Source organism: Chrysemys picta, chromosome 5, assembly GCF_011386835.1.
Source record: "Chrysemys picta bellii isolate R12L10 chromosome 5, ASM1138683v2, whole genome shotgun sequence".
Lineage (NCBI taxonomy): Eukaryota > Metazoa > Chordata > Testudines > Emydidae > Chrysemys > Chrysemys picta.
In genome coordinates, this window is record NC_088795.1 from 100,129,104 (window position 1) to 100,142,127 (window position 13,024).

General features: G+C 40.6%; 1 protein-coding gene across 2 annotated transcripts in view; it reads left to right on the top strand.

Moving 5' to 3' along the window:
• Nucleotides 1–12,644, top strand: part of TMEM156 (transmembrane protein 156) — a 33,876-nt gene extending 21,232 nt beyond the window's left edge. For both annotated transcript variants that reach the window (XM_042843435.2, XM_005286344.4), the window contains exons 6-7: nucleotides 2,600–2,691; nucleotides 11,306–12,644. In XM_042843435.2, coding sequence (XP_042699369.1) covers nucleotides 2,600–2,688 — 89 coding nt within the window. In that variant the 3' untranslated portion in view covers nucleotides 2,689–2,691; nucleotides 11,306–12,644. The remainder of the gene's footprint in view (nucleotides 1–2,599; nucleotides 2,692–11,305) is intronic.
• Nucleotides 12,645–13,024: the final 380 nt, after the last annotated feature.

A 13,024-nucleotide genomic window follows, 5' to 3' on the forward strand; every position in this document is an offset into this window, starting at 1 on the left:
CACTCCGCTTGAAACCGGCTGCCAACTAGACATGGAGCCATTGATCACTAACACGGATGTTAACATTTCTGGAAATTTCCATTACTTGCGTCTGATGAAGTGGGCATTCACCCCCGAAAGCTTATGCTCCAATACTTCTGTTAGTCTTAAAGGTGCCACAGGACCCTCTGTTGCTTTTTACAGATTCAGACTAACACGGCTACCCCTCTGATACATGGTAAATGAAATGGTTTGTTTGGTATCTGGGGTTTATATTGACAATGACCTCTAATAATGAAGGGCTGGATTGTAACTTTACCATCTAGCCTGAATAAGGGGCAGGATGTCACTGCCCTACACAATCTGGTCAGGAACCAAGGCTCTGAGAATCAAAACCTGGTGCTTCCCCTTCTGTGCTGGTTTTGGGGCACTGGCCAACGTGTTGAGGAGCAGATCCTGCCCACTCCCCACTGTGTTCGTCCATCCCTGCCCATCTGTGTGGGAGTAGTAGCAGCAACCTGGCAGTGGTTGCGCTCTTACAACATGTAGTCTTCAAAGATGTGGGTAGTCCATGAAAGAGAGTATAGGTGCTCAGTGGCTACAGTGTGTGTAAATAAGTGAACAAGACACATTACCTCAAATCATTCAAATTTCTTATTGCCCTATTAAAAGGATAGTCCCTTGTCTCTGACATCAGAGAAAATAGTTCAAATCCTCCCTCAGCTATACCTGTGTAACCTCATTTAAGTCAATGTGGTGTAAATAAGAGCAGAATTTGGCTCAATGTATAGAACAGTGTTGGCATTCCAGGGAACTCTAAGCCCAGGCCCACCTCTCCTACCTGTTCGGCAGCATTCCTTCTTGTTGAAGAAGGCAGGCAGGATGCATCTTCAGCAATGTTAAATAGATGTGAAGACTAGTTAAGAAGGAATTTTCTTTTTTTAATCTTGGCCAAGTAGAGCATCACATATTTGATTCTGTTCCTCCTCAGTTAATATTTGACATAGGTGAGTGGTTGTCTCTTCCTCTAGAGCTTAGGTGAGTAATGCAGAGAAAAAAGCAAATCTTGTCACAATATTTACAACAGACCTCCCAGCTTCAAAGACATGAAATTTAGACAGAAAAGTATGAAATCTAATGACTAATTTGGGTTTATTCCTGTGTTTTACAAGGGAGGATAAAAAAAATATGGGTCCAAGGCAGTTTCAGAGCAACTATTTTATAGTCTGTATTTGATTTCAGCTGTCCAGGTCCACAGTTATAGCCACAGACAACAGGACCAGAACACTGGTCCAATATACGCCCGGGTCATTTCTCCATTTGATATGCAGACATAACAGTGGGAGTTACACTTAGGGTACGTCTACACTACCCGCCGGATCGGTGGCTAGTGACCGATCTATCAGGGATTGATTTATCGCGTCTAGCGTAGACACGATAAAATCGATCCCTGATCGCTCTGCTGTCGACTCCAGAACTCCACCGCGACGAGAGGCGGAAGCGGAGTCGACAGGGGAGCGGCAGCGGTCGACTCCCCACCATCCTCATGGCCAGGTAAATCAACCTAAGATACGCCGACTTCAGCTACGCTATTTGCGTAGCTGAAGTTGCGTATCTTAGGTCGACCCCCCCCTCCCCCAGTGTAGACCTAGCTTTAGACTCTGAAGGGAGAATGGATACATTCACAAGTCTATTTTAGCCTTGTTTTTCAAATTTAATTACTTAAATGTTGAGAGCTGAATTGTTCTTTTGAATTATATTTACAAAAAGGGGAGGCATAAATCAGAGGGCATGTTTGGACAGGATGTAGCTTAATCTAAGCAGCATAATTTGTCCTCCTCCTTGGAACATATAGAAGTTCCTTTGCAAGTTTGGAAGGTTTGTGGCTGTGCAGGGAGCAGGTGGCTCTGGAGTTAAGATACTATCTACAACATCATCCCATTTCAGAGCTGCAAAAAATGTATCATATCAGATAATGCTGATCTCTTGAGTGCTAGCTTATGAAGAGCTCCCAGCATGCTCCAATTCCTCCATTTCCTAATGGCTCAGACTCCTTATGTGGGCCCTACTACGGTGTCTTGGCTATAGGGCAGCTCCAATGCCAGCCTTGTACCCCTTCACTGCCTCCACCACTTGCAGATGTATGTCGGTAACTGTGTGATCCCTGGGAGCACTCCATGCTCCTCCTGTAGCCACAATAGCCTTTGAACATCATACCCCTTACCTCTGTGGGGTGGTTGTTCAGTCCTTCAATATGGATGATGCTCTGGAAAGTCCACAGATTGAAAGCTACAGAGTTTTCTGCTTCCCGCTAGCTAATCTACAGCTTTATATGTAAGAGGGCTTGATTTAGCCCTGAATTTGCTCTTACTAAACATGTTTCTGTATTTTCACTAAGTAAAATTTTCAAAAGTTTCTAAGTGACTCAAGCACCTAAATCCAGTTGACTTGCAATGGGACTTAGACTCCTAATAGTGGGATTTTTTTAAAATGTGCTTGAACAGATTAGGTGCCTTACTTTCATAGAAATCAAATGGGAGTTAGGTGCCTGAAGTGTAACATTCCTCAGATGTTTTTGGTATTTATTAATGTGGACTAAAACTATTTTCTCTTTTAACAGAGCCCAACCAACGAAGACCCGCAGCTATCACACAAACAGCAGAGATATTGCCTGCAATTCCTGAACATGAGCATTCTCAGCAGGCGTAGGAGGTAAACAAATACCTTAAACCTCTCAGATGATTCTGCTTTCCCATCTATTGTTAAAATCAACAGATTGACCACATGCAATATGTACTCTAAATAAATTACATCGTACTTCTGGCCAAGATGCAGGAGGTGGCGAACCTGAAAATATGTTTCACAAGAGCTAGATGGCAGGAAAACAAAATCAATTTTTCTTTTAGCACCAAGACTGATCAATAAACTAATCTTTTAGTCTGTTAAACCCTGTGTGCCCCTGAAGACTTTAGCAGAAACGTTTGCACTATTTTTATGGTGTGGAGTAGTGTGTCCTGGATTTCAGAATCAAGCTGACAGTTGTTTCTGACAAGGAGTGAGGCTATGGGAACCAGAGAAAGCAGCAGGGGAAACAATTTGCTAACGAGTCCTGAAAAGAACCAGGTGTCTGAAATAATAAATAATTTACTGACCAAATTCAAACACCAAAAAATCCACCATCAGTCCACTCTGACCACATTATAGCAGTCAGCAGAAATGACTGAAGATGTGGGTTTCAATCAGAGGTGGGGCCAACTGTGGAGTTCAGATTTACTTTCAAACTTCCTCAAAGTTCAGAAGCATCTGGATATAGGGTGCCGGCTCAGTAGTAATGGAGACAGAGACAAGTCTGAAAAGATATACTTACTGAAAGGTGTTTTAATGTCTGAAAATGAAATAGATCATATTTGAATAAGTAAAAACAAAATACTGATACAAAGCTGCATAGAAGAAAGGGGCCTACAGATACTTCCATAAAAGCTTAAGAAGATCCTTCATTATTTACATACATTAAGTCTGCAGTCTTACAGAAAGAATATACCGTACTTTTGGTTTAATCATAAATTTTCCTAAAAAAATTATTTGCTAAAATACAGTTTGTCTTCAATAGTTCAGGTGTGTTAGGAGTATTGGTGTCAATGTCGTTTTGCTGAGTTCTGCTTGCCTCTTTGGTTTTGGATATATGTACATTTTTACTAATATGTGTGAACAAAGGGATTCTTAGTAAGAACAAAGACACATTGTAAATGTTGCTTTTGCCTAAACCAGATGGGTTTGTTAATATAATGGACAAAGATAAGCACTGGGCATAGTGGGAATATGAGCGCACATGTGAAGACTGCCTCAACTCCTTATCTCAAGGCATGGTCAAGCAACCAGTCAGGAGGGGCAAAGGAGAATTTGGGGGGAAGGTAAAACACTGAAAGACCAGATAAATGCTTATACTTAAGAATATTGACCACTTATATAATGCTTTTCATTCATCATGGGATTTATGAAGGTGAAAAAGTATCACTCTCACCATTGTAAAGATGGGGAGACTGAAGTAGAGAAAGGTGAAGTAACTTGCCTAAAGACACACAGAAAGTTAGTAGCAGAGATGAGAATAGACCTCAGGTCTTCCTAGTCCTAGTCCATTGCCCAGTCCTGTGATACCGCATAGACCAAAGTGGATTTGCCTCCTCTTCTGTGAAAATTCTCCCCTCCTCAGAACCCTGTCCACCTTCTCCTCTGTACAGCATTTCCCTTCCCATGGGAACGCCTCCCAACCATACATGTCCTGAGTGGTAGTCATCTCATTTTCAGATCCCCACCCACACATCTGTCCATTTCAGATTAGGGTGACCAGACAGCAAATGTGAAAAATCGGGACAGGGGCTGGGGGGTAATAGGAGCCTATACAAGAAAAAGACCCAAAAATCAGGACTGTCCCTATAAAATTAGGACATCTGGTCACCCTAATTTCAGATAGACACTTCTCTCTTCTCTGCAGTGCGGGCATATACCTAGGTCTAGTGTTTAGTTGTGGCTAAGAACTGTCCCTCTGAATTTTCTAAGGTTGCAGTAGTATCTCTTACTCATATTCATATCACTGATCCAGAGACCACACTTTAGATCTGCTCTAGTGTCAGTTTTAAATATGACTTCAGTATCATTGCTAATTAGTCTCACATCATGCTCCCTTGGTTCATAGAATAAAATGTGCAAGGAAAGAATGATGAGCTGCTATTCGTATGCCCTAACTTCTTTCATTCCCCTATGTGGAGATAAAGAGCAAAATGACTTGTCTTTTTGCACGTGCAAAATGTGGCAGTCCAGGCTGGGCAGTTTGCATTTAGGGCCTTGTTTCTGAACATAGGGTGTTTTACTGTGTTGTGATTTACTCTCTTAGGGAGCAGATTGAAAATTTGTGCTGTGCGGCTTCCTGCCAGTCCAGTTTTCACAGACACACTCCTCTCTCTATGAAAGGCAGCTATCCTGCTCTTATTTCCAGGTAGCAGAGGCTTCAGTGCATGTATATGGTGTAACTCAGGGTAAAATTTATTCACAGCAAATGCCAAATAGTGTTGAGAGGGGAAGTGTGCCTATTCAACATCCCCCATAACAACAGTGAAGATGTAGCTATCTGTGGTACCAACAGTAAGCTGGAGGAAAGAGAGAGAGATGAATGTCTGGTTCGTGTCATGAACCCCCAGTCTTGTTGCTGAATTCAGATCCTGCTAATGCCCTGGTGTGAAGTATTTGTCTTGCTAATAGTTAGGGACAGCTCAGTAGCCAATGACACAAACTTATCACACACACAGTGGCAATGTCTGTTGAAATGATTTCTTTCCTTTCTAGGGAGGAGAGACCTACTGGGTAAATACTGTAGATTTACTGCTAAATCTATGCCCCTTCTTTTTTTTGTATATATGCACTGTTCCTGGCTTCTCATTTGTTACTGCTGTTGGTAATCTCCCTGCTTTCTTTTTTCTTTGTTAAATGTATTCAGAGCGGAGTATCTCTCTGATTTTATCTTAAACAATATCTGACTGTCACTTACTAAGGTGGGAAACAAATTTGGCAAATCATGCTCTTTTTAAATTTTCATCTGAAGCTGGCTTTTATTACTGTCCAAAACACCTAGCAGAAGGGTTTGATCCAAAGCCCATTGAAGACTATGGGAGTCTTTCCATTGTCTTCAGTAGGCTTTGTATGAGGCCTATTATGCAGTGTTTAGCTCTGCTGACATGCTGAATACAACCAGCATGTCTGACTGAAGTTAACTCAACTGGTAACAAATGGTTTAATAAAGGTTCATCAGCTTCCAGCACTGCAGCTTTTCTATGTGTATCTGTGTCCTAAGTTTCCATTACAGTTCATCCAGTCTTTGTGTGGTATTTCAGGACACTCCTCACCATATTATCTGACTGTTGTGGCTGGAGGTCACCCCTACCTTTCATGTAATATTGCTACCATTCATTAAACTCCCTACCAGCACCCAGGAAAAATACAGGCCAAGCATCCCACATGTTGAGAACGTTCTCTTCAGAACACTTTAATAGCGATTTGTAAAAGGGCATGCCTGCCTTGTAGCACCTCCTTCTGCATATGACAATGCAGGTCTGCCTCAGTTTCCCATTCTCTCTCAGGCCCCCTTAAGACTGCCACACCATCTAAGGCTGTAAGACAAGATTTCCCTTGGTGGGGTTTGTTGTATCCACCAGGCAAAGTATTAACAACTTCAACAGAACTTTATTTACAGTGCAAGTCTCTTCTCCAAGCTGTAGCTGCACACTCTGTAACTCTCCCAGCCTCCTCCCCCCTCCTTCGTGTTTCCTGTCCTTTCAGACTCCCAACAACCAGTGCTTCCAGTTCTAATAATTACAAGCAGCATCTAAACACCACAGGGTTCTACTATATTAGCCTTAATAAACTTGATATAAAGTCTCTTCCAACCTACATCAAAATAAAAATCTCCCTGGCCTGCAGTTTCTGCCCTCCTTACTTCAGGCCTGTGGTTCTGGGCCTCTAGTTGCTTCCTGCAGTAACCCTTCACCCACCTCTATGTGGCACTTTCCATTACCTCACTGGGCTGAGAGAGGTCCATAGGAAGCAGTTGTTCCCCTGCTGCTGTTTCCTGTTCCCGTCTGGCTCTTTCTAGAGATCAGCTGCCCTCTATCAGGACCCATAAAGACTGTTAATGAGGCACAGGTGGACTGAACTAGTTCCCTCTTAGAGGGCCCAGTCCAACCTGTGACAGTATTGTTTATCCCTAATTTAAAAGGTGGGGAAACTAAAACAAAGAGAGACTATCCAGAACTTTAAAGCCCTGCAAGTACCTATTGTTGTTAGTGACTATGAGATGACTTGTATTTTGGTCTGCCACTCCTATTTTGGTCAGCAGCAAATAATCCCTGCCCCTCACCATTACAATGAAAAGAAAAGCAGGAAGCTGAGAAGAGTGCAGGAATCTTGGAACCTCAAATACCAGAACATACCAGAATAGTGGTTCTCAAACTTTTGTATTGGTGACCCTTCACACAGCAAGCCTGAATGAAACCCACCTCCCCTTAAATATATAAAATGTGTTTTTAACTTTAACACTATTATAAATGCTGGAGGTGAAATGGGGTTTGGGGTGGAGGCTGACAGCTCACAACCCCTCATGTAATAACCTCATGACCCCCATTTTGAGACATCCTGTACCAGAAGGATAACACAAAATCAGTTTACCAAAGTCAGACTATCAGCTTCAATTACTGACCACAGTACTTGGGACCACGAGAGGACTAATGTATAGGAAGGGGCACGTGATCCAGGTATGTTTCCGTTTCTGGCCATTCAAAAGAGAATAAGAGACAAAGAATTGCTGAAATAATAGATAAAAGAGGGCAACTAACTATGAGTCAGACCATCCTGTTCCGTGAAAAACCCATTCACTGGACAGTCTACTGTAAAGTCTAAGAGATTTGGGGAGATGACTTTGTTTTTCATGGCTCAATCTGGAAGTGTGGAGCCTGATCTCCCATATAGTAACACAGAAGATTTCAACTGAGCAGACACCTTGAGTCCTGGGGGGAGGGATAGCTCAGTGGTTTGCGCATTGGCCTGTTAAACCCAGGGTTGTGAGCTCAATCCTTGAGGGGGCAACCTGGGGCAAAATCAGTACCTGGTCCTGCTAGTGAAAGCAGGGGGCTGGACTTGATGACCTTTCAGGGTCCCTTCCAGTTCTATGAGATAGGTATATCTCCATATATTTTATATGCCCGGGGAATGACTTCTCCCAAACTCTATCCCTTTCCTGCCCCTAAAATGTCCTCTCTTAACCCACAGAGCCTGGACTATGTGGAATCACCACAAACTGACTGCAAGTTGCCAGTCTCCCTAATCTCTGTGGTGACCTATACAGTATAAGAACACAGATAGATATAGCATATGGTGGAACTGTTACAGCATCCCCATGTCAGTGTGTTGGGCCTCTGTCCCAGCCCACGTAAGGGGAAGCAGCAGCATGTTGTCAGAAAGATCATGGAAAAGGCATATCAGAAAAAAACATTTAAAAAGAAAATATCATTTGGGAAATTAGAACCAGACATGAAACCAAGGGTCAGCAACACCCTGTTGCGTGGTGGACACATGACAAAATTACTGTACTTAGTGACAGACGTGTGTGTGTGTGTGTGTGTGTGTGTGTGGGGGGGGGGGGTTATGTCATTCAGTCATTCAATTTTTTAAAAAATTACCACAAATCTCAATATTTTTACCATGGACATTTGTGTCCATGTACGGACACATTGCTGACCCCTGCAGGAAACAGACAATTCACGAATGAAATCCTACACTTTCACCTCTGAAAAGAGCAATATCCTAAAGTCAGCTGGATACAGAGATGCCTTTTATAAAAAAATGTGCACACTCATTTTCCTAGTTGTTGCTAGATTAAATTCACACCAAATAAATCAATATTACTGAACATGTTTTATTTACTGCATCTGTCTCTTTGGCAACAAAAGCTCCAAGGACAGGAGGGGATAACCCCAGTGTCCTGTCCAATATTTGTTCTTTTAATAAAGTAGACTAATGTCCAAGGCTGTATGAGGGCTACTGTGGGCACACATTAAAGTTTATTCTTTTTTCCTACATAATTCTGGCACCATCAGTACTTTACATTGCAAAGTGCTTTGAGGTCACTTGGATATGGACAAAGTTTCATTGTAATTTATTATTTATATCGTGCCATGGGCTTCACAGTCAAATAAGACAGGTCACTCTCCCAAGGAGTTACAATCTAAGGATCTGATACTGTTCAGTTTGCAGGATGGAGGTCTAAGATTGTCACCCTTAACTATGCTGTAACTAACAAAAGGAGGATGTGGTTATACGAAAGATTAAACTTCCTATAGCAAAGATAATCAGAAAAGAGAACCTGATTCTTTCCCTTATGTAAAATATAATGGTAGCTTGAGGGAGCAGAGCCTTGCAGGTGTGGTAGGGCAGAAGTCATTTTTGGACAATTAACTGAAAGGAGCTACATAAAATCCCAAACCCCATTCTATTTAATTTTGATCATCTTCTTTGTCATCTTCTTTTTTTAAAGGGATCCTTGCAATCTAGCTGTGTTGGGCGTGATCTAAAGCCCACTGAAATCAACAGGAGTCTTTCAATTGTCGTCAGTGGGCTTTGGATCAGGCCCCTCCTGCATTACTGGAAAGCATTCAGATACCATGATTATAGGCTCAGTATAAGAACACTAATAGAATAGGCAACTAACAATAAAGTGAATTAAAATAGTTTCAAGTAGACTCCTGCCTCAGTTTCCCTGTCAGTTTTTGTGGTTGTGGTTTTAAAATCACAGCTTCCTTACCTCTGAGTAAAGACTCACTCAAACAGTAGGAAAAAATGACTAATTCATTATACAGGTGCAACAGTGAAGCTGATAAATCACAAATGTAAAAACGAAATATGCTGGTAATAGGGGAGGAGACAAAAATAATGTTTGTCTGTTTTAGGAATCTTAAATGTTTATTTGTAAAAAATAGGCAAAATATTCAGACAAAAATATGATTTTTAAGTTAATGGGGACCCTTTGATTTTCCTTCAAATATATAATGCCAGTTATACTCTGGGATACAGATTTTGTTCTGCTTTGCTATATCTGTATAATACTATAGTTAAATGTGGTGGGTTGGTGAGACTGAATGCAGTGACTTTTAGTCTCTGTAGCATTTAATATGCCAATTAGCCATTTTTGCAATGTGTGCCCTCGATTGCTGTATACAACTTTCTGGACATAGATTCAGCAGCATATGGCCCCAAATATTGTAATGAATGCATTACAGGCAAATCAGTTACATATTTATTTTCTAAATATCAGAGTGGAAAAGTTATTTTCTGCCCTTTTTGCCTCATTATAGATTTAATATGTACATTAAGTTTTAAAATCCATTATGTCTGTTAGTGTAATATGGCTTGTGGCATCACAAATTGCTGAGTATGTTTCAGAATATTTGGCACAACTAGCTGCTTCTGCTTAAAACACACACAGCACAATGTACTTTCCTCCACATCTTAGGATCCATCAGAAATTTAGAAGCTGTTAAAAGAAGGATTTAGTCTTTACATTGCTTTGGTTGCAGGAGCACCAGATTTGGCTGCAATGGGCACTACATAAACAGTTAAAAATTGCTACCTTCCATTAGCTGGCACCAATTTTGGATGCATTCTGTCCTGCTTATATTTGTCATTTTTTAGCTCACCTCAGCAGCTGCTTCAGCCAATACGAATCCCCATCCTCAGAAACACTTTTTACCAAAAGCTCCTATGGGGTAATGTGAATGAAAAATAAGGACAGAGAGAAAGACACTCTAGATGGGAGCCCAAACAGGTTAACTGCCAGAATGGGAGGCAGGCCACCTTTTGCTTTGTCACTCAAGGTGGGAATATGAAATACGTCTCAGCGCTAAAGATGGACTTGATTTAGTTCTGGACATTGTCAGAGTTTTGTATTGCTCAGATACGGAGTTCTCCTTTGCCCCATTAGAGATAAGGACTAGTTATCAGGTCTGGATAATTTTCTGCAGCCCAGCTTCCCAAAGTCTGGCTGTGACACCTCACTCATTGAATATTAGACTTTCTTTCATTTGAGAATGAGGAAATGGCTGCCCTCGTTTAATTATTGACAAGCCTGTCCCTTGGTATGCTGGCATTCTAGATAAGGATGGGATTTGATTCCTTCTTCAATCTTTCACTTGTTTGCTGCTCCTTTCCTCTCACTAGTTGATTTGGTCCCATTTTTCTGTCATTTCCTCTTTCAAAAGGGTGTCCCCGGTTGTGCTCACTCACCTCCAGTAGACATCTATTAATTCTCAAAAATACCCCAAGCATCCTCGGCACCAGCTGCAGTGATGCATCGAGGAGCTATCTTGGCAGTCAACATAAAGGATTCTGGGGTTGACTTGTCATAAAAAACCACAACTGAGCAGACACACACAAATCTTTTTTCACTATTTGGGTGAGGGAAATTTTCATGTGCAGAATCTCATTAGCCAGGAAAGAGCAGTGAGGTACAGGCCTGTTGGTGGGTAGTGACCACTGTATGCCCTTTACATTGGGTATCCTGGGCTATTGATCTTGCTCCTGTCTGAAGCATGTCCTTCATTTTGACTGTTTTTTCATTAGAATTTTTTTTCTTTTGTGATAAAAAGGAAAATTCAGTACAGTGAAAGTTATAAGAAAACTACATTTATTAAATACTTTATAAGGGGATCCACTAAACAAAGTAAATGAGAAATGGCTCTCCTTTTTCTCCCACATTCCTTTTATCTGATAATAGTTTCTTCTTCAGTTTCAGGCATTCCAGTATGAAACATAATCGATACACCATGAAAGAAGCCATCTTCATTTCCAATACATCCTTCCTGGCTACCTTAGCCACCTTTTATTCCTAAGAATGCCAGGAACCTCAGTTAACAGGATTTTATATTCATCAAAACCACTCTATTAAAATATGAACAATGGATAAACTGATATGGTGCTGTAGCATCAACCTCAGTGGAAGACTATAGATTTCATATCTATTTTGGGTTCATTCAGGATTTATACTTACTCACAAAGTTGAGAGATTATACTTGCTATATTTTTTCTTTCCAGCTGAGAAGAAACTCAATTTGTATTCTCTGTGAAAACATGAGACCATTTTAAATGGAAAAATATGTATATTTTGATGGACCATGGATGTTAGTTTGTGTAATGTGAATGTCATAGGTGACAATGATCCTTAAAGGTGTATTCTCTGGCTGCTGCTGAATAAGCAAGAAGGGTCATACATCACGGGCTAAATCTTGAAGCTCTATGTGAACACAATGGACTTTTGCAGTGAAGTCAATGATAGTTTTGCATGCACAAAGACTGCAGGATCTTAATGGGTTAAGGGAAAAATGTGGATAAATAGTGCAGATTTGGCTCCAAACTATAAAACCAATTTTTTAAAACAACTCATTCGCAGCACCAAATGGATTTGGTACTACCTGATAGATTGCAATCCTATTTTTGCACCAGCTTAGGTCATTAGTATTCAGACTCATTATCTCCTGCAACTTTTCCTTACTTTCCATTTATTACTGTTCCTCTGAGTGTAGTGGAGCTGTTTGGGCTGATCAGGGTACCAAACTCATTCTGTGCTTACACATTATTTGTGGGTACAATTTAGCCATAAATTACCAGCAAGAGGCTGAAATTGCAGAGCCAGGGCTTCTAACTCCCTTGTGCTAAATCCATCAGGATGAACAGATTGTAAACTGCCCATTGCAAATATGATATGCAGCAATTTAGCATCATGTTAATACTTCATAACCTCCATCTCTTACATTTATATGGCTCTTCCCTCCAGCAGCTTTCTGAAATTGCTTCTCTAGTCATTACACTGTACCTAGCAGTTCAGATTTAATAGGAACAATTGTGAACATTAGTTTTTGAATGGCTGAGCCTATTTGAAATTTTTATATCTAGTTGGATAAACTTGAAATATTTATTTCTACTGCTTCTGTCATCAGATTACAAAAAATCCAGGAAAAGCCTTGATTTTTTTGAGTCTTTAGGGCTGACATGTTTAGTTGTAATAATAACTTCAAACCTTCCAGAAATGGCCTCTGAAATATAGTATATAAAATAAACTTTTGCCTCTATTTGGTGTGGTTTTCTTTATTGAAACTTACAGATGGAAGAGTGATGTTTAGGTTATCTTAAATCAATGACAGGTTGCTAGTGCTTTTCTAGTGAAGATTTAAATGCTTCAAGGGATGGTACTTTCACTGCTTTCTATAGAAGACTACTCAATAATTGAAAGAGATCTCACTGTCAGGAATTTTTTCTTCATATAAGCCTATTTTTTCATTAATTTAATTCCATTACTTCTGCTCAGACCCCATTATACCAGCCTATACAATTCCTCTTTCTCCCTCCTTAGATGTCATTGGGCTAAACTATAACTTATGTAGTTATTTGATTTCCTCCTCGTCAATCTATCCAGACCTTTTTGTTGCTCTCTTCCAAATTATCTGTATCT